This window comes from Ammospiza caudacuta, chromosome 1 (genome assembly GCF_027887145.1).
Source record: "Ammospiza caudacuta isolate bAmmCau1 chromosome 1, bAmmCau1.pri, whole genome shotgun sequence".
NCBI lineage: Eukaryota > Metazoa > Chordata > Aves > Passeriformes > Passerellidae > Ammospiza > Ammospiza caudacuta.
In genome coordinates, this window is record NC_080593.1 from 93,430,211 (window position 1) to 93,457,052 (window position 26,842).

The window sequence follows — 26,842 nt, forward strand, 5'->3', positions numbered from 1 at the left end:
GACAATTTGTAGGAGACAGATTTTTCATGGCTTCTGTTATTGTACTCTAGGAGCAATAAAGAAGCAGCTGGTGTCCTCTGTGTCAGTTCAGGGGCTTCCAATCTCTGTGTGTGTGGCAAAACACTATCAGCAGCACTCACAAGTACTCCATAAGCTAAGAAAGATCAGCTGAGGTTCGAGTGAAAGGAATTTCTTTTCAAAACCATTGACATTGTGCGCAATCCATGTAGGTACAAGAGTGATTTATTATTAGCAAAACCAAAGCTATTTCAAACGTCTTTATTTGGGAGTCTGACTACTTTACCCAGACATGTATGTTTCTGAGAAAATGTTAAAATTGCTATAAGCTTTTTACTTTATAAACAATGAGAATTCTGCCCTCTTTCCACCATTCATCTTTGTCTTAAAGTCAATAGAAGAGGGGATTTCCCCTTAGTCTGGATTCCCTTTGATGTTTCTGGAGCCTTACAGGTTGCCCCAGTCTTGTTCTACTGTTGCCACTGAAATACTGTGCTTAGAAAACTGCTTTATTTTAATGATAAACACAAGCAATCCCTTATTTTCTCTTCCCACACACAACCCAACATGTTTTGCATAATTAAGCAAAGGAAAAATGCTGGTTTAAAAGATTCTTGATATCACAGTTGCAATGAAAGCAGCTTAAGACTTCTCCTTCAAGTGGTGGGATTTTTGTCTTACTTTGTATTTTATTTATGGTGTTTTGGCTGGCCTACTTCTACTCCCATTGGAAATTCCCCAGAACATGCTTTGTAAGATGATGCTGATGGAAGTACTGGCAAGCTCTCTCTCCATTAAATGTTGCCAACAGTATCTTCTCAATCAGAATTTAAGTTTCTTTTGTAACAGGCAACTGGAAGAACATCTTGAAAAAGTTTTTGTCAAAACTCCTTAAGTACAGGCTTAGGTAGTACTCATGCTGCCTGTGCTCTCCTGTGTAATTTTAGTGGAAGCGGGACAGTGGACTGAGGCATCAACTTGTTTGATCCTCATTAATTTTCTGCACTACAATTTCCTTCATGCAAATGGGACTTCATGCCTTTTACCTGGCTTTCACACTTCTACCCAGCACTTTCTGCAGTGGCTCCTCTTCAGTTCCTCTCTGTTTCCGTGCTCTGATAAACCCAGGTCTCCTTGCCCTCCTTCCTTCATGGGAAACACTGGGTACCTTCGACACCACAATTTCTTTCTCTCACCCTCCCAAGAGCTTTGTTTTTCAGCCTGTACCTTGTATTTGGGTTTGAAAAGGGACTTACTGTGTACCTTAGGGTGCTGAGTGACCTGCAGTTCTGTGCACAGCTATGAACTGCGGAGCTGAATAATTATTGTGCGTGATGGTGGCAGCAGTGTCTGGCTGCTTGTGTCTGCTCCTGGGGTCTAGGAATGGCTGATGGTTCCTTATCTTTAAAGCTGGAAGAGAACTGAATTAATTCAAGAGGGCCAGGGCGTCTCATGGCTTTATTGCTGTTGATGGTGGTCAAGCAAAGCTAAATAGATAATGCCACAGTAACTTACAGTTATCTAAAATTACTTTACTTTGCTGAGATTGAACAATAATTAAGCACAATAGTTACAACCTAATGTCTTTGGAAAAAGATGTGGGAATTGTAAAACCCATTTTTAACGTCTGGACACCTCCAAGTTAGCCAGAAGCTATCTTTTTTGAGCATCTATTTGGCAATTACTCTGACAAAGCACTCTATTAGCACAGAGGCTGTGTCCAAGACTAGTATTGGGCTCCAATTCCGATCCAGGAACTTTTGAAGAGCATCATCTTTTCCTCTGAAGGATATCATAATTTCCTTTTAAATCCTTAGGGCTTTAGAGAAGCATCTCATTCTTCAGCTACACATCTCTGTTATTACTATGCCTGAGCAAAGGCTGACATTTACACTGAGTTGCATGCTAGCTTTCCAATCCCAGGAGAATCCATTGCAGATACAACACTGTGTAACACAGCACAAGAATTCACTGGAAGACTGTAACTGTCTATAACCAGAATATAACCATATATTCAGGGGGAAGAAACTATTAAATTACATTGTATTATTTTACTGGAGAACAGGTTTCAGCATTAATTAATTTGGATTTAATACATTTGCAATGGAAGTCTGCTTTATATCAGACACAATGAATATTGAATTATTTAGATGGGGTCAAATTATAAAGCATTGTGATCATTTGCAGCTCTTACTTGTAAATGAGAAGACTTCTTAAGCTTTTCAAGCAGTCTGCAATCCACTTCATCCTTTTAATAATGATGACCTGTGCTTCTTTACATTCCTGGGCTTTTGAAAAGGACATAGTTATTCCCCCACCCTTGAATGTTACCTGTGTTGTATGAGATTTCAAATGAAATATGTTCTTTTTCTGTTTCCCATTTTCCTTAGTCCCTGCCTCAGTGCCTTTTCTCAGCTGTACTCTGGCAGGCATGGAAATGAGTGTTCCTCAGAGGTGGGATACTGGTTTTTCTGCTTCAGAGAATGGAGGGAAGGGGGAAAGAAAAACATGCATTGTTTTCACCTCTGCCTGTGAAGGCTTGCTTTTGTTGCCACACTTCACCAGGTGAGAGAAAAAACCAGAGTTCAAGGCAAAACATTTTAGAGCTTTTAAAATGGTGCTATTGATTCGTACTTTAGTTGACTCACATTTAACAGTACATGCAGAGCAGACAGTGCACATTCTGCCTGGAACTTACCAGAGCACTTTCAGGCTCTTTTTCTCAGACTTGAGATTTCAAGATATTCTTGGTGGTATCCAGACATGTATTTTCATAAAGAAAATTCAGTTGAGGACCCTTCCTAAACTGTTAAATATGGAAATAATTGATACCAAGATATCAAATGTATTCCTAATGTAACTGGATGCAAATTTCAAATTTGGCTCAAGAACTTCCCCTTTTAGTCAAGTTTACCTCCAGCATAGATTCTTCAAATATGCTCCTCATCCTGTTTTTATTTGAAGTCCATGGGACTAAACTGGCCAAGGAGAGCTCTTGAAAATCCCACTGGAAGTCAAGGAAGTATTAATATTGAAGTTCTGCCCCAACAGGAAAAACGAAAACAAAGGAATATATTGGTGGACACTTTAAATGTTCCCCGGCACTTTCTAAAAGAAAGTGTTATAAATGATGTACTGTTCAAGGAATGTGAGTATCTACAAAAGGATTTTCTAACATCAGGGATACAGAACACTGATAGACATGCAACTTTGAACATTGCAATTCAGGAGGGCAACATGTTTGGCTTGTTTTCATTTTTTTCACTTGTTTCTCCTATCTTGGAAATTCCTAACACCACAGGACAGTAACTTCTCAAGAAATCTGATTAATACAAAGAAAGCAAGCACAATTTTTCCATTAAAAAAAAAAAAAAGAAGCAAAGGAAGTAAACTTAAGGATGAAAGAAAACCCCAAGAAAGCACTGCAAGAAGTTATGCCTAATGGAGCATATCTCAAGTTTGCTCAGTCAAAAGGACATTATTTATTTCAGTGCTTTTCTTTGAAACTCATTTTTTCCATGTTGACTTTACAGCATAGATCCCATAGTCTTTTGTTTTGCCATGCTCAGGGGTATCCAGGCCGTGTTTCTGGGTGAGCCCACTCTTTCAGGAAGGACTCTGCCCCTGAGCAGGGTGGCTGGGGGCACTCTGGGGCCCAGGGCTGCTGAGCAGCGGTGAGCTGTGTCCCATTCACTGCAGGTTTTGTCTGTCTGAAGTAGGGACCATCCTCCTCCTCTGTAAGAATCTTTGCCTTAAAGTAACTAAGTAATCATGTTCCAGGCTTTCCTGGAAATCCCTTTTGGTTTTCCTGACCTGGTCCCTTCTTTTCAGCCTTAATGAGTTGTGCTTCCTTTTTCCCTCCCCAGCATCCCATATTGCTTTAAAAGGCCAAAATATTTGCATCTGTGGGGCCAGTGAATTACCAACCTGTTGTTCTCTTTGCTTTCTCTGTGTGCCATGGCATAGGGTGCTCAGTGAGCACATCTTCTAGCACATCAAGAAAATTTAATCACTGCCACACTCACAGATGGAACACCCTGATTGAAAAAGAAGGTGAAAACATAAAAGTTGCAATTTTGTTCACCCAATAAACTGTCATGGCATTTTATTTTAATATCTCTCCCAGTATTCAGCAGTTATGGTTGAGGAGACATTATTTATTTTACTCCCTTTGTCTTGAAGGGCTTATGAATCTTCAGAGATTTCACCCCTGGACTAAAATATGTTTATAGCAAGGGTCTCAAGTATCTTCACATAGGGTACCTCTTTATACCATGGAAATCTCATTGAACCACCTGCCCTGCTGTATAATATGCTTTGACCCTGAAATTTAAAGTCGTACTGTAGTTGCATTTAGTAACTGAAATTGAGAAATGGTGCTGGGAAAGCATCTTCATTGCTTATGAGAAGCGGTTTAGTTTCAATAATTTGTAACGTAATACTGATGACATATTTGATGGATCTTCATATATGAAAGCCTTTCTGTGTGGTGCCTCAAATACTGAAATTCAATAGAAGCATTTGTAGTCCTAAGGACTCTAAACTTCAGACCTCTTGTCTGAACTTCAGGAAAATATGGTCTCATATTTGCCACTAACTTACCTTTCAGCTTTGTGGGTAATAGCTACCTGCTTCTCCTTCAGTCCTTGCCACCAGTTTTATTCCATATGAAATCCCTAGGCAGTGGATTTGGCTCGGGATGTGTCACAGGTGGCTCGCAATATGTCTGTGACGCTGTGGGTGGTGAATGCTGAGGGAACTCAGTAAGCTGGAGAAAAGTCCAAGTGAATTCCATCTTCCCCACATTGGAAGAAGGGACTACCCTTTTCTATTATTGCCTGAGTCATTATGATGCTGGAAGAATACTTTAAACATACTGTGTTTATCTGTGGGTAAAGGGAAGCTTCAGCTTATCTTTCTTGTCGTTTGGACTCAATTTTAGAGAGGTGAAATATAGAGGAACCTTGCACATACAAATGCACAGATGTTTCCTCAAGTACACCATCATCTGCTTTAAAAAAGTGCCCCATAAATAAAACTTCAAAATAATATTCTAAAACCTATTCTGATACATGCACCATAAGACTGGGTATTTTATTTTTCCATGTGAAGTTCCGCACTTAGAACTAGGAGCAGCGTCTCTCAGTTTTCTTGTGATGTACACCAACAGAGCTTGCGAAAAGCTGTCCTGTGCTCAGGGCTCCTGCAGGCCTGACTCAGGTAAGCTGTGAAGCACAAGAATCCATGGCTGCAGCTTCAGCTCTCTGAGAATTCCTCTCTCTCCCTCTTCCCTTTTGAGTCCTTCTCTGGTTTTTGTTGCCTCCCTAGAGAAGAGGCATGGTGGCTGCTCTAGGCCAGCTTCAGGAGGTTGTGCTGACATCACAGCATTGCAAGGAAAGGTTTGTGTCTGCTTTTTGTAGTGCCCTGCCATTGTAAGGCAGTGTAGGAGAAAGCTGAGCCCATCTACCCTGTTGCTGTAGCAAGTAGTGAGGATCTCAGCCTGAGCTGGGGAAGCCAGAGGAGGTGGAAAACCAGGGAGAGTTGTGTCAGGGCTCTAGTGGGGAAGGTACAGGAAGATGGGGGAGTATGATGCCTGCCCTAGATTGGGTCCTGATAAGATATTTTTGACCAAAATGGTCAATCACTTCAGCAAAACGCTGGTAGATCCAGGCTGATGGACTGGAGACTGGCACAGTAAAAGAAGCAGTGTGGTGCTGGCTTGAATGTTGTGCTCCTACAGCAGTGAATTAACTACCCCAGGGCCTCTTGGGAGGCAGCCAAAATGCTGCCAAAATTATGCCAGATGGAGACCACAGAGCAGCACAGATTATATCCCGAGAAATTTTTTCTTTTCCTCTCTAACATCCATGCTGAGAAAATGCTGTTCTCTGAGGTGCACTGAGAGGTGGGAGTGGGAATGGACATGGCTAGGAGTGCACATAGTAAAAAAGAGTAAAAATAGCAGTTTGGGGTTTTTTCTTTATCTCAGGAGGAATCTAAACAGCCTTTTTAGAGACTGTGAGACTCTTAGTGAAAAGGAGCACAAAATTGTGTAGGATAATTTAGAAGATTGTGCCTTAAATTTAGTTTGTGACACACCAGTAAGACTTCATAGCAGTTACCAAAAAGTTTTTCCTCTTACTCTTTTAAGGACACTGGATAATAATGTTATTATCTACATGGTAATTTCCAGCCAAATGTTTCTAATTGCTTTACAGCTGTAAACATTAGGAGTGTCGTTGTACAGCAGCTGCAGAAAAACATGCTGACTTCTGGTACATATTTAGGATTATCTTTGAAGAGGAAAACAACTGTGTTTGGATTCCATTTTTGCTGCAGAAGAGCTAGGTTTGATGTTTTTCATCTTCTTTTGTTGTCTCTGAACTTTTTTTTCCATTCTATGTTCTTTTTGCAATAATGGACCAGACTGCACACATTATTAAAAAGGCACTCTAGATTATATAGTGGCATAATAATGTACTCTGGTTTATGTTTTGTTCTCTTCCTAACAATTCATAACATTCAGTCTAGGGGGTTTTACCACTATTAACTACTGAGTTGACATTTTTGTAAAACTGTCTATTAGAACACCAGCATTTTGTTCTTAAATGGTAATAACAGTCTCAGGATGTATCTCTAATATGTATGTGTGAAGAAAGTTGGATTTTTCTCCATATGGTTTCTTTTTCATTTATCTGCATTGAATTACATCAGGCATTTTATAACCTACTCATTCAGTCTTGTAAGATTTCTTCAACTTTTCCATTAGCCATCTGTTTTAGCACCCTGACACAACCAGAAAGTCTTTTCACCTTGCTCTTCGTACTCTTTCCAATCTTTCAGGAACAGATTGAAAACCAAGGCTGAACACAGACCTCTCTTGACCTCCACTGGGTACATCCTGCTGATCTGAAAGTGACTGTCCATGGCCTAATGTGTTTGGGGAGTTAGCCAAACCTTTCTCCATGTGACCAGCACTTTGGTGCCTTAGCTTATTTTAAAGTTTATGATGAAGGCTTTTATCAAGTGCACATTTAGGCATCTGGGGATGTCCCTGGTCCACCTGCTCCTTTGCTCTTTCAGAGGAGTCCAGCGGTTTTCTCTGGTACAGATCCCTTTTGCAGTCATGCTGGCCCTCCCGTATTTGTTTTGTGATTTTTTTTCTGCTATAGTTTTGCTCTTCTGACTGCTTTTCTGCTAATTTCCCTGGGAACACTCTACGGGAGCCCTACACAAATTGGGAAACTGTAAGTTTACCAGTCATCTGGTGCCAAGCTTTTTGTGTATAAGGAAGGAACCTCTCCCCAGTGTTCTCAGTAAACATTCAGGCAAAGAGGCTGTTTAGTTTTTGTGGCATTGTCTTTTCTGAAGGCTGTTTCTTGCTCTTTGGCTGTGGACTATCAGCCATTTGTGGGCAGGGCCTTCCACATGGCTGACTGTGGTCCTGAGTATTAAATAATGATTTTAAAAGTCTTAATGCTGTAGTTTGTGGTTTCCCCTTTGCTTCTGTCATAGTCTTCTTCTCTGTTCTCAGTCATTTGGAACCTACAGGAGGGATCCTTGCCCAAAGGATTTTGGATCTAAAATAATCTGAACTATAGCCACCAGTTATAAAACCAGTATGCATTTCCATTTTCTCTTTTCATGACTTGTTGAATTCCCTGGGAATTTTTGGAGGGTTAAATCATCTGAATTTTCACTTGGGTGACAGGGCGGAAGCACTCATGACAGCTGCTGCAGCCATGGACCCCTGGTTATCTATACTGGGGGGCTGGTTACAAAGTGCTGGGAGATTTTCTTGTGCCCTGTGTTCACATTTCCTTCTTAGGCAGCTGAGACATGTCTAGGGCATGTCTCAAGTACTCAGACACTGAAGGTGAGAGAGTTTATATTAAGTGTAAATCCCACTCACATCAAAATTTAATTGATAATTTTTTATCATAGAAAGTATGTAGTAGAAAGCTAATACAAAAAGATGCTAAAATTATATCAATAAAATAGTTGAAATAGAAATAATACAATTAGAAAGTTTTAATATTGAGTGAGCATCATTCAAAGAATCTTCTTCAAATGCCATTTAAAAAAGCTAGGGCCAAAGATCCTTAAGATTCTTTAAGACATATTTGAAATGTCAGACACAGGAAACATAAATGCCATAATGGTGAGGAAAGGCTGCAAGAAGTACAACATTCAGGTACTCTGAAAGAGAAAAAAAATTCTCCAATGTTGAGTGCAGCTGTGTTTTTATATCTGTAGTTTGTAATATATTCTGCAGTTCTTTGCCTTCAGACACTGCTGAAGAGTTAGATCTGAAATGAAGATACTGGGAAGAGGAAGGGAAATGTTACATTTATTTTTAATAACCTATCTAAAGAATTGTTTGAACCATATATAATAGGTTAGAAAAAGGGCTCAAGAGACGGATTCAGAGAATGTCACCATCTTGTTACTCAGATAAAGTAATTTGTGCTCCACTCAGGCAAGAGAAGTTGTTTCAGTTCTATAAGAAATAAAATACAAGCATAAATTTTACCCATGCATGTAGGAAACATGCTCTATTTGCAGTCAGTGTTTCCAACGACAGATCTTCTGACCCATCATTGCCTATAAGTTTAAGGATATATGAAGTAGAATCTTGTTGCATATCTTGTATTTTCATATAATTTCTTTCTTGTTTCAGGTTTGCAATGGTCTTTAATGTCTACACTTGTTTATGGGAAATGGTCCCCTAGGTGGGTTAAAACTGTAAGGTAGTTACAGTATAGCCTACAATTGCCCATAATCCATTTTTATACTATTTCTTACTTATTTTCTTTAAAATTGTTATAATTACTTTTTACACACTCTAAATTGCCTTTTGCAATACCTACCCCAGTCTAGTTTTTCTCCAAAGTATTGGCTGCCGATGTTTTCCAACCTAAGTTCCAAGACAGAAGCTGATCCTACATTACTGCAAAAATTAGGATGAGGTGAAAAATCTAAGAAAAGAAAGATAAGAGGTGGACAAAGAAAGAATGAAGTTGGGATCATTCACAGATAACATAGAACAAAATTTCCCTACTCACCATAGTAGGTTTTAAATGGCTGATGGTTTCTACACGATGCTTCTCAAAGATGAATTTTTCAGCCCATTTTGTTTTTATCTTCTATTTTAATAGTAGTATTGAATTATGGATCCTTTCAACCATCTTAATCATGCCAGTTCATGGTTATCAGTGAAAATGGGTCTTTGTCAAAGGTGGGCTTTTTATTTGTACCCAAAAATGGGGAAGATGCACAGAACTTTACAATAGGGCTGGAAACAGAGAGGATGAGTGAACTCAGCTGATCACTAAGTCTTACAGTCTTGCCTAATTTTAAAGTTCCTTTCCATTTGCTGAAGGATGCTGAAGGACGGCCAGCTGAACAGTACAAGATGACTGATTAATATAAGAAGAAATGAATAAGGATAAGGAGATGAAGCACATTTCTTTGGATGCCTCTGAGGTTTCACAGTTCCTGAGCTATTTAGGCTATTGAGGCGGCAGAGCTCAATCCCATGTTCCCTGTGCCCTGTGTGCTGAAGGAGTGATCCCAGGGCAGCTTTGGTTCATGTGCCCAGCCCTGGAGCCCCTCACTGTCCTCCCTACCAAGTCGTGGCTCAGGCGTCTACAGCACAGCGGCCTGGGAAGGCAGCAGAGGGGTTTGCATAAATGTATCAATAAGTGTGGCGTTCCACACAGAGTGTTTGGTTTTCTTCCTAATGTGTTGGGTAATGGCTCTTTCCAAAAGCTGCATGAGCTGTGAGGAAATGCACGGAAAAGTGTAAAACTGCGTGGCACCAGCAAAAAAACTCATAAAAGACTCATGCTGTTCTGAACAGCGAGTGCTTCCAGCCCACTCTTTTCCCCGCAAACCTTCCAGAAGAACCCAGCTGTGAGAGCTTTTAATGAAAGTCTAAAGCTTAAATTTAGAATAAAGACATTAAATTTATTATTTGGAATCAGTTTTAAAAAAATAACATGGCCAGTAAACAATGCTGAAAACTCCTATTATGAGGGGGGAGCTAAAAGGAGCTACTGAACCTCTTCTAAGAGTTTTTCTTCTTGTTTATTGTCAGTGCCTGGCATCCTTTATCTGACTCCTGGCACTTCTCTTCATTATCTATTCTTTCTGTATTTTGATCTAACTGAATTAATATTTACCTTGCCTTTGAAATTTGTGTTCATCTGTTTTAAAGTCCTGTGGACATCTTAGATATTACAGAATGCATATTAATAGTATTTTTGAAGTCCTGCAGTGGCACAATAGCAGATTTATGTGTTTGATGTCTTAATGTTTCAGACAGCCTCATGTAGACAGAATGTTTTTCTACAGCCACCAAATCATCAAGAGATTAGCCCCAAACCAGTTTTTGTGGGAAACCTACCCACTGTGATATAAATATAGCAGGAATCTAAAGTTGATTAAGGGACTGCATAATTACCCATCAGTATCCAGTATGATCTCTTTATAAAAGCTACTAAAATGTACTTGGGAAGTACTAAAAATTGGCTAAATTTCCATGGCATTTCTCTGTAGTAATCCTAAAAGGGTATGGAAATGTGACTTCTCTTATAATAGTTTTTGTGATTTTTTTAGTATTCTAAAGGTATGTCAGCTATGTCTTCAGATTTCAAAGAGCATTCTGGAAAAAAAACACTGTTCTGCACAGTGGGTATTACAAATGTCTGTGTTGTGTGCACAAGGGCTGAGCTCAGGTGCAGACATGGTGTTTGGGATTTGAACACTTTCAGAGTGTCTCTGGTGCCATTTCACATTGGAGAAGGGAGCTCTTTCAGCCTAATCATGGGGCCCTTTGAGCCAGACTGCTTTAAAGATGTGCATTTAATGGACCCAGAGGCCCCAAACATGTTTCATAGAGCATTGTGCAGAATGAAGAAGAGGAAAGAAAGAGGTGGCCCATGAGCTGTGAAAATATCCCCTAGAAAGTCTGAGTCTTTTATCTGTCAGGAGAAACAGTGAATTCAATTTTTTTTTTAAGTTTAATATTGATAAGTGTAACTGGCCTTTGAAGTAGCTATTGAGTCGATACATGGCTCTAGATACAATTCAGGGGCTTTGCTCTTCTCCCCACTTTGTATAGCAAAAATAGGAACAGGAATGATCATTTGAATAATGCATGGGGGATTATAATGATATATACAATTAGAATTCAGTATTAGAATATACACTTAGGCAGAATCCTTCTTTTAGAGTTTATCTTCACTATTGATTAAACAAGCTACTGCTGTGCACATTTTAGTGTCAGGACCTGCCATACTCATCTCGGATCCAATGCATTGTGTGTTTTCCCATCTATGAATGTAAATGTGAGAGCCCAGGTCCATTTTTATACTCTTCTACCATTCTTTTAGGCTGTGATTTAGAATTATATAAAAGCAGCACTGTCAATGTTCATGTAAGCATCAATAAAATGTTTCCTGTTCTGAAATTATTTCAAATTTCATAACATTTTCATGTGAAGGTCGGACCCCAAAAACATGATTTCCTACCTGAAGGCACTCACACTTTTTTTATGTTTCAAAGAAGCTCTTAAACAGTTTATCATAATATTTAAGGATGCACCACCTCTATTGATTGAAGAGCTAGTTAGGATGAAGATGGTAAAAAACATTTGTTCTCCTTGTTGGTCCTGTTTCAAGTAGCAAGTAAGTAAACCTCATCAGATTTTATTATTGGGGGTATCCCAAAGTAACTGGAAGTTTTCGAAAAGTACTACCCTGCTTTGTCACATACTGAGTAATAGCAGGACATAATGCCATTTAAGAAGTAATTCCTGATTCTCTTCAATATTTAAGACATTCCAGTGCTTATTAGCTGCAAATAAGAAGTCATTGGAAAAGCGTATGGCATCTGTTGCACACCAGACCGTGCATTTAGGTACCGGGAAAATTACAAAACTAAGGGAGGAGCCTGGACATAAAAGCCGCCTTTTCCCACCTATAGCAGATGGTCAGATTTTTAATTTAGAATTTTGTTGGAGTTCTGGCACACTGCCAGCTGACTCCACAGCTGCAACAGTGCAATAACTCTGTCACCTCTCTTAGAAAATGTTTCTTGAGAGTAAATTTAATGCCTAGCGAAGTGTTGAATTTACAGCTGCTGGGAGCAGAATGTAATATGTAAGAGATAGCCATGAGGCCCTGCTGATTTCCCTCACCTGGTTACAAGTAAGGTTGTGTTTATATGAAACTGTTGTGAACAGCATTAGGGAATTGGAGGGAAGATGTTTCCAGTTATTTGTTTTCACAGGCCTTTCAGTAATCCTGTGTACGAAGAATCGATCAGCAGTGTCAGCAGAGGTCTCACACAAAGATCTTGGCTGAGATTATGGAAAACATTCATAATCATTATCATTGCAAAAAGACTGTTTTCTGAAAGTTTTCCTTTTGCCTCAGCTCTATCAGTCTCTATTAAATTGAAAATGCTGGTGCAGATGAGCAGTGATAATGCTGAATCCCTCACCAAGTGTTCAACCCACCCATCCCCTCATTCACTCAGCTGGAGATGGTGGCCCAGCCCTGCAGAGCTGCCAGAAGAGTGTCTGGAGTAGCACTGAAGGGGTATTTGTGACAGGGGAAATGATCTTCTGATTTTCTCTGGGGAAGGCAAGGCAGACTCTTCCATATAGAAAATGGGTGTCAGGCACTACTAACTTGAATTAAATTTGAAATTAGGTTCTGGAATTAAGATCTTCCTACCGTGTGACCACAACCTGTCAAGTTTGATCTGTAGTCTCTCTAGTGTGCAGGTTATGCAAACATGAAATTTACTTATTTCTTCATATGTGCATATTTGTGCATAAGTTTGGCAGGCTCTTCCACTTTTGCATAGTTAGAAATAAGATTTATGACAGGTTTACAGTTTTCAGATCTTGCTAGATGTTCAAAACCTTTGCAGCCCCCATCACCTTCTGATGACAGGTGATGTGCTGACATTTTTGGAAAATGTCAGTTGGATATTCTAGGTACAGCAGATTTCCCCTCATGTTCAGTCAGCCTTGAGCTGCACTCACAATTGAGCCTTGCAGGAGTGGTTTCTCTTACAATTTATGGAAGGAATGGATCAGCTCCTGAAAATATCTGTTGACTGGAAAGAGAGAGCGTGTGAGACAAGGTGTTTCCAGCAGAAAACTGGTCCTGAGTGCACAGGGACACCACCTGCCCTGGCAGAGGGGACCACATAGGGTGGAGCTGTGAGCATAGGTCCTTTTCCTCACACCCTTGCCAAGACAGTGTCTTTTCTAAAAAATAGTATCTGTATTGGATTTAAGCCAAACTTACCCTCTTCTTTACCCCCCTGTCCCACCCTCCCTAGGGCAAAGCACATCCTGAAAGCTTGTTGAGGCTCCTCCATATTTCCATGTCTTGCTGCACAAGAGCCAACTCCCTACAGTGTTGTGTTCCTCAACAAACAAGTTTTTCCCAGTGGGACTATGAGACACATTTCTGGGTTTGCATGGCACTGTCTGCATTAGGCTCTATCACAGCAGCACAGTTTGAATTCTGAGCAGTGATTATCAGCCATTTGAATACAGCAAATGAGTCCTGCAAGCTGCATTTAATACATCAACACAACTCTTCCGTTAGCATTAGTAGCCTTAGCGTGTTAGTATTCATTTCTTTCTCTCATTTTTAAAAATTAATCAACATGTACTCCCTAAATCTTTTTGTGTCTGCTCCATTTTTGGTGATCACAATGATTTTCTAGCTGTGGTGTTGAAAATATTTCTATTAAAGGGAAGGTGATGGGAGTGAGAAAAGGTGACCTTGTAGCAAAACAATTGGACAGGGCTATTGTGTGCTCTATTGTGGCATCCTGCCTTGGCCTTGTGTTGCTGCCTTGAATAAATCCTTCCCTCTATATATAATTTTCTTCCTTATTCTCATCCACTGAAAGGGAAGTGATATTATCTAATTTTTATCACAATTTGTATGGTTTCTGTTCTTATGCTGTAAGTAATGGGCTGCTTCTTACCCATGCCTCTCAGAAGGGAGCTCTGATCTTCACTGCAGCCTCTAGGTATTTCACATAGTTGCTAATGATAGTAACTGGGAGCAATGAGTAATATCTAAAATTTAAGCTATTTGAAGTCACATTATAGATTTCCACTATCAAATGGTCTTGCAGACAGCAGCATTTTCCCTGTAGAGAGTGAATAATTAAGATTAATACACTATCTGACAACTTTTTGTCAGATATTTTTTGCTGCTTTTAAGGGAAAGTTTCAAACCTGGGAAATACACAGAGCTTTAAAAAATTCTCCACTCTGTAATTCTACACATTTGTAACCAACAGATAGAAGCCTAAGTCAAGTTAATTGCCTTCTGCATAAAAATCAGATCCTCAAAAAATGGCTTGTGTCCTTGATCCTACAAACACTTAAGGACATTCTTTGTCTTGCACATAATCAGTTCCATTCAGCTTATTTAGGTATCACAAATGCTCAGGGTTAAGTCTCTGTGCAGGCATTTATAGGACTGGATCCTCAAATTATGTATGCCAAATGTCAAAACACCTTTTCAAATAGACTTGTTCCTCATAAACACCATTTTGTAGTAAATAGTGTTTTTCTAGAAAATTCACCAAAGACATCTGTTTTTCTGGGGTTTGTAGCTGAGAAATGTAAGGACTTTCCATTCCAGAGAGTTTTCTTCTTCTGTTTTTTTATCTCTAAAGGAAAAATGTGATAAATGGAAAACTAGAAGGGAGTGAGTAGTAGCATTGGAGCCAGAAGTAAACATTGAAAATATACTTTACTGAAAATATGGGGTTTGAGTGCATGTATATATATATTTCTCATTTTTAAAATATTCTCTTTTTTTCCCCAAGAAACATACAATTTTTGGCAATCATGCATAATGTGTGTAATATGCAGAGCATGTGTAATAACCTGAGTTGTGCAGTGTTATCTATGTCAGCATTGTGTTGGTTCATCCATGAAAAGCCAGCAATTCCCTCTAAGTGCTTTCCATTCTACTTGGGAGAGATTTTAGTTTTAAAAATCATTATTGAATTTATTTTAGTTTATGAAATAATGGCTCCCAGAAGGTCAACTCATCCCTACATGACAACCTGGGAGGCTGTTCCACAGCTGAGAATACAGTTTCTGTGGAGCTTTCAAGGACCAAGACTCAGCTGCTTTTTAAATATCTCTCTGACACCGAAACCACAAGAAGAGTAAGGGAAAGAAAAAGTGGGGATGTTAATGAGGAATTATAGTTGGCTTTGATTTCCCCCCAAATGTCTTTAAAATGAAGTAAAACAAGCAAGAAGCCAAGTCACTTCCATAGCTTTCCTTAGAGGGAAGTGTCAACCCACATATAGAGCTCAGTTCTTTTTGTGCTAGGACTTGAAGACAAACATAGATTGACATGACCTTGAGAGTGAAGAAAATATGTGGGCTTTGTAGCAAATGGACATACTTCTGATGTGATCAGGTTTCTGCTGACTTCAGCCCTTGTTCCAACAATGACAAGAAGCCTCGTGATCAGGCCCTTTAACCGCTTCCCTTACCCTTGCTCACAGGGATGAAGGCTTCTTTCTCTGCCTGCATCCCAGAGCTCTGTAGGCAGTGATCAGGTGACTGACATGGTTATAGAAAAGCTGCATCTTCTTGGCATCTTCTTGGCATCTTCTTGGCTGCTCACACCAGGGCTTGTTTCTCTTCTGCTGTAGAAAAAATGAAAGTGAGGAGCAGAAAACAGAAGGAGCTCAAGAATTAGCACCAGGGCGAGGTAGAGCCATCAGCCATCCATCCCCTACCCATATGCAAATATTGTCATTCTGGAGACCCAATAGAACATGACACCTCTATTCTGGCTCTTAATCTGGCTAGCTGGTCCCTGGACCCTATGCCTTTGAGTTTTGTGCAAGGAATGGGATCAGAATTTGACCAATATAATTTTCCAATTTAGAAATCAACTTGAGTTACATATGTCACCTACAGATCGAAGAAGAAATTCCCTGCAATGTTTATGGAAGATTATTAATTGATTTAGTGTTCATTTTTACCACTATTTTACTTGGATTCTGGTTCTTTAGGAGTCTAAATGTTTGTTTCAGTGTCTGAACAGCTTCCCACTCCTCTCAAGGTTTGGGAAACTAACAATCAGATTTACTTCATGAACAGGACTGAAGAGTTCACCTTGGTTTGTAATTGGCATAGAAAGATTTCTTCAGGACAAGGACTCATTAGCCAAAGCTATAGCTTCCATGGGAGCGCTGTGCTGGCTGGATGTGTTCCTATATGGGCAATGATGCTGGAAAGCCTGAGAAGCTCCCCAGCTGAGGGGGCAGGGGAGAGGAGAGACAGAAGACCCTTACGAAATTGCTTGCAAATGTTTTGGGTATTTGACCATCGACTCTGCAAACTGAGAGACAGAGCAAGAAAGCAAGGGAACATTAAGGGAGCAAGGACAAATAACATTTTCCCACTGGCTGTAATTGCACATGCTGCACAACTGTCAAGGCTTAGCAGTATAATTTACCCAAATGAAAAATTTCCTAGGAGTCCCATTTGTTGTAGAAGGCTGGTGAAGTATAAGAGCACTATTTTTAAAGTTAGCCTACCAGAATAAATCCATTTGTATAGGCATTAGCATTAAGCAGCACAAGTTTGCCACTATCCTGAAAGTCCATGTGTTTACAAGATCCAAGTCTAAATTTCTGAGTCTCAGTATGGCAAAGACCATGACAGTGCCATGAGTGGAAAAGAGTCAATAAGAGCCACTTGTTTGCATATGTTTGTGAAAAGGAACACATCGCATGTATATGTGTTATGGTTGCATGAGCCTTGTCCCAATGTCATGGCTTTAATCACAGCTGGAGATTAAGCATCATGCAACCACTCCTTAACCCCCTCTCAATTTGCTTCGAAGCCCCAGTGGAATGTGGAGGAAAATCAAAGTAAAACTTGTATGTTGGGATAAGAACAGTTTAATAATTGAAGTTAAAGTGACTTACAGTAATAATGGTAAATAATAATGACAATTAAAAGGAAAAAAAACCAAGTGATGCACAATGCAATTTCTCACCACCCACTGACTGATGCCAGACCTTCCTTCCTGAACCCAGATCACTTGCCCTTCCAGGTAACTCCTCCTATGTTATGTACTGGGCATGATGTTCTATGGTGTGCAATATCCCTTTGGTCAGTTTGGATCACCTGTCCCAGCTGTGCTCCCTCACAGATTCTTTTGTTCACCTCCTCACTAGCAGGGCATGAGACAAGGAAAAAAATGTCCTTGACTTGGGATAAACATGACAAAAACCCAAAACATCAGTGTATTATCAACCCGTTCTCATTCTGAATCCAAAATAACTACTGAAAAGAAGTTAACTCTACCCTGGCTGAAACCAGGGCATGCCCTGAATTCCTCCAACTGGCAGTGGAGACATTGGACATTAGACCCCTTTTCTCCAAGCAGTCACTGATTTTCCATCAGCTTTTGGGAAGATCAGTGTCCTAGGACTCTCCTGCTGTCAGGTTTGGCTGAAATTCCCCAGTGAGTGAAAAAGTTATAGGAACAAACCAACCTATTTGGAAAGTTGCAGCTCCTGCACAGCCTGGATTTCCTTAGAGGCTGAAGATTGATAATGTGTGTTTTAATCAATCTTGCTGTAAATATGCTGTATGAGCGTGTTCCTTTTCTAATACTTTAATTTTATGTAAAAATATGCAATGACATGCTTACTTTTTATAATGGGTTTGCAAAATCATAGTCAATAATTTTTTTGTAGTAAGATATATTCTGCTTTGCAAGCAAGTTTTTTTTGAAGTCAGTGTCCTGGATAGCTGCTGACAGAGAAGCACACCTGACCCAGGTCCTGAAGGCCAGATTGCTGTACTGCCTGACCTTGATCCAAAAGTGTTCATGAGAGAGAAAATAATTCCAGGTACCCACCACATCTGTCCCTGTCTCCAACCAACTGCACAGCTTGTCAATTTGTACCATTTGGTTACATATTCGCCTACAGATTATATAGAATTTCTGAAATATTGCCAAAGCTTTTAGTATAAAAAAGAAGTTAACTTTCTCTGCAAGTATTTTTTTTCCCTTGATGGAAGCAGAAATGTGCCACCAGCTGCACCCAATATTTTGATGGAGCTGTCATACAAACACTTGTCGCTATGGCACTTTTCTTTATTTTTTCACACTGAATAGCGTTAATCTCAGGCACACCAGAAATGTGAATATTGCAGTGTGGCAGACTCTCAGGTTCAAAGCTTGCCTTGTTACCTTGCTGTGTGAGTGCTAGTTGTTAAAAATTGCTGTGGTTTCCTATTGTGTACAAGAATACTAATTGCTTCAGCAGCATGTATGCATTCAGTTTTCCTCTGCTCAAAAAGGAAACTATGGTGATTTGAAATGTAAAAGTATAATCATCCTAGATAAATTGGACGGCACTTAAGCAATCAAAAGCTAATGCAGTCTTGTAAAAGTAGTTTTAGGGAAATATTTCAAGCTTTATTCACTCAGATAGCATTTTCAAGAGCCAAAGCACAGCTTTACTTTTTCATTCTGCACAATTGAGCATTAAATATTGCACTGAGACAGAGCAAAACAGGTTTGGCTATCCTCTAATACTGCCTAAGATTGTTTTCAAAACAGCAGATTTGCCATCAGCCACACAAGGCATCCATCAATTGACCAATTTAAAAAAATGTGGGAGTATTTGCATGCTGTTAGACTACAGTTGTCTTTTTAGAGTAAATTAATTTTAATAATTTTGTTTGTTTTTATTTATTTTTTTTTCATAAAACTTCTTGGCTGTCCCAGTGAATTGTTTTCTTTTAATTCAAGTCTGAAAGAAAATGATACCATATCACATCAGGAAAAGGACGTTCAAATGACTTTTAACTGGTTTAATTATTCAAAGCTTACATTTGTTTTAGATTTTCTTGTGTTACATTTTCATTTTTCTCTTTTTCTTCTCTGTTTGCCTTTATTTAAAAATTCTTTTTGGTGTTCTCTTTCCACTCTCCACATTCTTAATTTCTTATAATTTTTTGCTAAACTGTCACCTCAAATCAGTGGCAACAGCCATCTTCAAAGGGGATATGCAGTGTCTGAGGGGCATCCTTCTTTTCTCTAAATTATTTCCCAGTAGTTTGTCTTATTGTCTGTTTTCTTTTCTGAAAAACATAGTTTTTCATTTGAACAAGATAGCATGACCTGTTCTGTCTTGCTTTGCCTTGTTTGACACAAGCAAGTATTATTTATTTGGACAAGTAATTGCTAATTTTGTCTGAGGGGCTTGTCTGCTCTCTTTTTCTTCACCCATAACCTATGACAATTTCTGAGAAGAAAATCAGCAAACATAAACTCTACAATGCAAATTATTGTGATTTACATAATCCACAACTGCTGAAAAGTGAGGATTATAAAATGCTGTGAAAACATAATGCAGAGTTTGTTTATTAATTCCCAAATAAATGGTAATCTCAGGTTTTATCACTGATGCACACTTACTTGGGAAGCTTGTGGTTCCAGCGTTTTAGTAACATTTTGTTCTCTAACTGATGAAGCAAGAAAAGCCACTTTGTCCTTTGGTTGCGGTGCTAAAGCCAGCAATGTCCTAGTGTTCCCTTCCCCAAACAAGGATGGGGAAAGAGTCAAGATCTGGATGGGAAGCACGCCAGGAGTGGCTGAGGTCACTTGGTCTGTTCAGCCTGGGGAAGAGAAGACTGAGGGGAGAGCTCCTCGTGTTCCTCGTGGGCTGCAGCTTCCTCACAAGGGGAATCAGAGGGGCAGGCACTGACCTCTTCTCTCTGGTGAACAGTGACAGCACCTGATGGAAGGCAAGAAGCTGTGTCAGGGCTGCCTTAGGTATTTTTAAGGTATTTTTCCTAATATATACCTTCCCTAGATATTAGGAAGTTCCCACAATTATGCTTTCTGTTCAGAGCCTGGGTGGAACAGCTCTGTAAGCATTTGCACGACTTCCTGCAGGAAAGGCTGTTCTGGATGCACTTCAAAAAGCTGTGGGATGGAGCTGAGCTTGTAGATTAAGACATCTAAATGTAAATGTTCATGTATAGATGTGTGCATGTGAGCTAAGTGTCTGAACCAATGTCAGAGTCACTGTGGGTGATGGAAATCTGAAGTGACTGAAGCCACTACCAGATGGGATGCTCGTATGTTTGCAAGCCATGAGTAGGATTTACAGGAGAATTGTGCAGTTTTGTTCTGAGCTGGCAGCAGGAGGTGAGCAGAGGTATTCCAGGGACACCCAAAATACTTCCCTGGATAATTTTTTTTGCAGTGCCTTTCAAACTCACCTGGTTGAAGCGGGCAGGCTGTCCTTGGGAATCATGGGATCAGAGGCCTGGCTCTGAGAATCATCTTTGTTGTGTGGCAAAGGTTGTGGCTGGCAGGTAAAGGTTTAATCAAGAGCTCAATTCAACACTCAGGTTATTACTGTATTTGTATTACTGTACTTGTGTGAGCACCTCAGCTTTATAATTCCCTTTATAAGGGAAAGATTTTGTTGGGTGGGTTTTTTTCCCCATTAAATTCTCCATTTATAAATAATTTGGCAAAACAAAACAAAACAAAACAACAAAAAAAAAAAGCCAGTGATTTGTCCAAGCCAATCCAGTCATAAGATTATTAGATTGATATCTAAAAATGAGCAGGTTATAGGTTTTCTGTTCCGATTTCGCCTTCTTTGACTCTGTTTTGTGGTCCTGAGAGCTCTAGTCAAAATATCACTGTCTCCAGTAGACTTTGTGTGCTCTGACATGTCCTTACACAACATAATTTCTCCTGAGCCCCTTTTCCAAGCCTATGTTGACTCAACTCAAGTTCTTACAACTTTGGGGGTTCTATTAAGCTGTAGAATTGCAGACTTTTTGTAAACTCTCCCAAGTCCCTCCGTGTGTATGTGTCTATATATGACCTCCATCAGAGGTTGTACCTAATTTAAAGCTTGGCTTCACGAAGAACAAAATGTTTTGGAGGACAAAAAATCCTTGCCTTTTCCCTCTAATGCTAATTTTTTTACCCTTTTACCCCTTCTTTACCAAACCCATAGGTTAAGAGCAGAAGGCCGCAAGGGGTCCCAACACCTACTGTTTGGAAACTTACCACAGAAAGAGAAAACAGATAGACAGGCAGGCAGAGTGAGTTTTTTTCTCAGGCACAGCTGCAATAGTCACAGGCTCACTTTCATGTGGGAAAGGTATTTTTTGGTTCCTTTTATCCATTCATCATTACTATGTACTATTGCCAACCCCAGGTTGTGAAAAAACAAAGCAAACAGATTTGCCCATCTTAGATTTTAGTTTATTCTTGAGATATCCAGATGGAAACAAGATGTTTGATGTACTTAAAGCTACAAATTTGATTTCATCTTCAGGTTCAGCATTTTGACACATGTAATTTACCTTATAACAAGAGCCTCAGAGCAATGCATTTTGAGGTACAGGCAGAAAGCCAATCTACAGCTACTTGTACTGAGCTGTGCTTCATATTCTCTGAAAGGAGTCAAAATGGAGAAGGCTTTCTTCATCTTTACTGATCTAACAAATTTTCACAAAGTGAATTCTTTTCAACAGAGAAAAAAGACAAACCCAGAAGACCTTGCTGTATGTCTTTGCAAGCTGCTCTGTGCCAGTCAGGCCTCACACAACCAGGAAGTGTATTGGCTGAACAGATACTAGCAAATCATTTTTAATGCCTCATTTCAGGTCTTTGGAGATTAATTTTATCATAAATTTCGAAGCCTGATTTAATTGCGCTAATTATATTTTCTCTTGGGAATTGATGGATTACTACGTAGCATATTCTCACTGTGCCTAATGAATCACACTGAGGCTTTCTCTTATTTATACCTGCTGGAAGTCAAGAAAACGAGTTACAATAGGCACTAAAGAAACATGCAAGAAATTACCCTAAACCATTTGCTACATATCCCTGCTCTTCTCATGGACCTGCTCTTACAGTGATCATTCCACTCTGCTGGAAATAATTGCAGAGAATCCATTTAATTCTTTGTCTGTGGGGAATTCACTGAGAAGAGAGCACATTTCAGACACGCAAGACATCTAGAGTTCCTCCTCACATCACCTTTTTAGCATCATCCACGCATCCACATGCACTCCTTTTTGAACGGAGTGCTGTGGGTGCAGAAGTAATTACAGCCACCACACCTCCCAGTACTTGTGATTCCATCAGATGTAATCATGCACACATTGGAGGCCTGATTTCACTGCTGCTGGAATTTGCCACTGAATGGAATAAGGGATTAGGTGACATCCTGTCATAGAATAAAGTTCATCTGTCATGTTCAAGTGCCAATCAAAGTGCCAATCACCAGGATATCTTGTTTTTGTTCAACTTTGAAAAATCATGTTGTCTCCTGGTCTCTGCATGACCTTTCCTGCTCAGTGTTCATTTAATGCCATAAAGTTTATAATCAGTATTTATCATTTATATGGAAAGAAAAACAACCCATGCCTAAAATGAAGTAACCATTAAAAGCACAGCTTTCTCTCCTCTTAATTCCTCCTGTGGGATCAAAAACAATGCCAAATATTTTTTTCCTTGGTTTACAAGGGCTAATTCTGCACCCCCGTCTTCATATCCTTTCTTACAGTTTTGTTCTGAAATCTTTCCATTTCTATCTGGCTGTTGCAGGCAGAGCAATAGCTAAGCTATGAACGAGTATATCTTGAGTTCAGCCTTGATGCTGAACTGCCACCTGACTTCTCTTTCTGAGCTAACCCCATCCTTCTCCTCTGCAAAAAAGTGAGGTCCCTTGCCCACCACTGTGGTGAAGGGGCTCCTTTCTGCATGTCTGTGTGCCCTCTCCACAGTGGGCGAACACCAATACTGGGGAAAAGTCTGCACTACACTGCTAGGCAGTTGGACGTTGTGTAGACTCACAGAAATACAGGCAGGAGTTGCAGCTGTCCAGCGGTTTCTTCTGCTGGTCAGGAGCATGGGGTAGGATGTTGCGAAGCACTGAGTCCAGCATGCTCAGCTGAGAGTCGGGCAAGGGGGACCAACATCTCATTGTTTTCCTGACCTGATGAACAAAGTCTTTTGAAAGCGGTGCATGCTCTAATTTGACTGTACAGTTATTCCGTTTTAGAATTTCATTTTCTCAAATGTCGTATCACCTAAAGGTGGACCCTTCTTTCAGATATGACAGTCATTTCCCCTTAATTAATTTTGATAGTTTGTTCATCTTCGTGGAACAGCCCTTCATGAAGAGAAAGAAAGGCACATTTCCTTCAGGAGCGAGTTACGAGCACATTAAATTGAAAAGCTGCGATGTTCTGTCACATTAGCTCGGTCCCTACAACGCAGCAGTCACGCTTGATAAACGGCGACATTAAGAATAACATTAGAGAACACAGGCACAGGGTTGTGATGGCAACCAGGATACCTATCTGCCCATTGTTACACACATTGCCCTCCTCATCTGTGCTTTTGGGAGCCATGGACATATGGAGGGAAAAGAATCAATATGTTTCTCAATTTTTTCTCATGGCTGACGAAAAAATATGTGGATTGTAACTGGAGTTTTCATTGAGCTGTAATCCTGTAACTTCAGTGCCATAAAATATACATAAAAATACATGCTCTGTTAAATATAGAAGCATGCGGCAAAAGTGTTAAAATTTATTACGTTAATTATTGTTTATTTATTTATTTATTTATATAAACTATATGTGTGGGTGTATAATGTTACATAAACAAATAGGAGCAGTTTTCCAGGGTGTCTATCACTGTCATACCAAAGTGCTGATACTGCTGTGAGGAGGAGGCTGGTTGCCTATTTAAGACTCTTAAGTGGCAGCGAGGATTATTTTCTTCTGCTTTTGACCTACCTTTCCCTGTTTCTGAATGGCTGGTGTTCAGTTCTTTCTTTAAGCTAGTTTTCTTGCTTATTAAAAGTCACAGACATTATTTTAAATCACACCGCTGTCAGTGAACCTCTTTAGTGGATCATACTTGCTATGGAGTCCTGAAGGTTGCTGCCTTGAACCATAGCACAGACATCTTTGAATCATATCCTCTGATTTCACCGCACATTTAACAGTGTCAGGGGATTTTTCCAGAGCCCTTGGTGTTATTTTGCCCTTTTCATTGGAATCAATAGTACCCGCACTGTTCCCACACAGCCTGATGAGGTCACATTTAGGCAGACAGTGACCACTTCCATTATCCCACTTGTGCTTTCTTTTGCTCTCTTTCCTATATATAATTCAAATCAAATAACTATTTCAAAAGAATATATTTATTCTCTTTTAAAACTAGCCTTGGATTGTGATGTCCAAAATAAGCTTGCAGCTAGTTAGGAGACCTTTGTGCTGGAGCTAGTGCCTATGCAGTTGATGTGTAAAGCCCCTTGGTTTCCCTCTTGCCAGCTGTGCTGCAAGCTTACAGTGACAGGATCTTCCACTTGTGCTCCATATTTTTATGCAGGAACTAAGACACAGATCTCTGGTTCATTACTCTGGCTCCTACAGTGCAAGCAAATTATAATAGTTTAAACACAGTTGGGTTTATTTTTAGTCTGAAGGATAACAGTATGGCCATGGCAGAGACTGAAAAACCAGGCAGAGAAATTCTGATGGTTTAGCTTTTCTACTTCCTCAGGACCTTTGTAGAGAGTTAAGCAAAAAGAGGTAGCAGGTGAGAAACATAGGCTATAACCTGTGTAAAGCTCCTGACTCCTCCTAGAAACAACTTCTGTGGACAAGAGTTTTACACTGTGGCATCCCCATCAGGGGAAACATAGAAGAGAATTTGGGTAGTGTAAATACGTGCTTTCTCTGTATCTGTTTATGAGGTGAATCGGCATTTAGCCAAAACCACTCTCCCAGCCAGGCAAAGCTGCCTCTGGGGAGCAGGATGTGCCCCTGGACGGGAGCCCAGGGACAGGGCTGAGCCCATTCAAGGCAGCCTGGAGCGACAGCTCTGGCATTTTTCCTTTAATTTCTATATGGTACTAAGGCAGCAGGGGTGCTCCAAGTGTTTAAGGACAAGGCAGTCCTCAAAATAACTCATCTTACAATTTCTTTCCTGTCTTGTTTTTCTGTTTTTCTGCAGAGTTAAATGTAAGGGAATCTGACGTAAGAGTGTGTGATGAGTCATCGTGTAAATATGGAGGAGTGTGCAAGGAAGAGGGAGATGGCTTGAAATGTGCGTGTCAGTTCCAGGTAAGGGCTGCTCACCTTTTTGTTTGGCATTTCTAACAAATCTTTCAGGTGTATTGAAGCATTTGTAGAGTCACTGCTTCAAAAATACCACTCTGCAACAGGCTTATGAACTCTGACCATAAGCTCATTTTTCAATGGCACTGATTACATCAGATAATAGCAGGGTCATCAGTGATCATAAGAATTTTGAATTAGAATAATGAATTAGTCCTGCTCAGAAAAAAAAAATAAATTAGAATGTCTTCTGAAGTTTTAGAAAGAAGTAAATAGCAGGTTCAATTTTTTGTCAGTTTTTGACCCTTTCGTTGACAGTTTTTATAACTATCATGGCAATTCTTCTCCCTTCTACCATCAACTTTTTTAGAGAAAAATATAGCAGTGCTTTCTTTTCACAGTTTTTAGCCAGGACAAATATATCAAATATTATGTACAAGACTCATGGTAAAACGAAGAGCTGGCAGTGTTATCAGCAAACCCTGGAGTGGGCTGTCTTTCAGTGTTTTAAAAATAATTATGTGTTCTGTTTCCAATAAATAATAAATCAAGGGAACCAGAATAGCAAAGGTGTGTATATGATCTTACACTGGTTTTAGATTCCAGTGTTTCAGAGCTGGCTTTTGATAGTGTGCTGTTCACCTGTGCTAGGGACATTGTTCTAGCTGCCTTTAAAAGGGGGAAAAAATTCTTATAAGACAAGGCTTTTTCATCTCTCTCAATCTGTCTGTAACATTTATTTATGCAAAATAGTAAAATCAAAGCTCAGTAATGATTATAAAGAAAGGGGAGAAAAATACAATCCTAGGACAACCAAAGGTTTATTTTTTGTAGTTTTTTGTAGGTGGTAAATTTTGTGACTTCCTAATAACCAGGTCTTGAAGAATATAAAAAACAATGCTAAACTGTTAATTTGTTTTGAAGAGTGCAATTTTTTTAAAGCATTGTTTTTAAACTACTTGCATGTTTACTTGTACTTGTTGAATAATTTATTCTGTACTCTTAGGAAATAAGTCCATGGGTGAGGAGAAGATACTGTGTTTTTCAGACATAGCAGGTTGAAAATCTTCTTGTAACTCTCAAATTGAATTGAGCTTACTTGACTTGCTGCAACTAGCAGCACCAAAATTTCCAGGCAACAAACACCCAGCCCAAACTGTTAGGTTCTTCACGTGCAAGACTGTCTGAGACTATTTTTTTGTGATATTTCAAGGATTTGAAAGGAAAGCAGACACATTTGTGTATAGTGGTTCAGCTGAAGAGGCACTGAAATGAAGATGTGGGAATATCAGCCTGTTCTTCCAGAAGTGTGTTTCCTATTCATCACAGAGCTGGATTACTGTGCCACTACACTGTTTTCCTAAGATTACTTTGCAACCCCTGCTTGTAGTTCAGACGTCTAAGTGTCTTTGCCAGGAAAATACTTAATACAGCAAGGCATTTTTTATGTTGTTCAAACTGCAATTTTTAGAAAAATGTACTCTAACAAAAGAGTTGCAAAATTCAATTGATCTGGGATCCAGGTTGTGGCCAGGTAAGATGTTCCTGCTAGCAAGGAAATAACAGAATCCATGAATAGGCTGAGTTGAAAGGGGCCCACAAGGGTTATTG

The 26,842-nt window shown here is 39.7% G+C and overlaps 1 protein-coding gene across 2 annotated transcripts in view; it reads left to right on the top strand.

Annotated features, from left to right (window-relative positions):
- Positions 1–26,842, top strand: part of TMEFF1 (transmembrane protein with EGF like and two follistatin like domains 1) — a 115,136-nt gene that overhangs the window by 42,960 nt on the left and 45,334 nt on the right. For both annotated transcript variants that reach the window (XR_009275295.1, XM_058813441.1), the window contains exon 2: positions 25,128–25,237. Coding sequence is in view for 1 of the 2 variants with exons in the window: in XM_058813441.1 (XP_058669424.1) it covers positions 25,128–25,237 (110 nt within the window). In the remaining variant the exon portion in view is untranslated. The remainder of the gene's footprint in view (positions 1–25,127; positions 25,238–26,842) is intronic.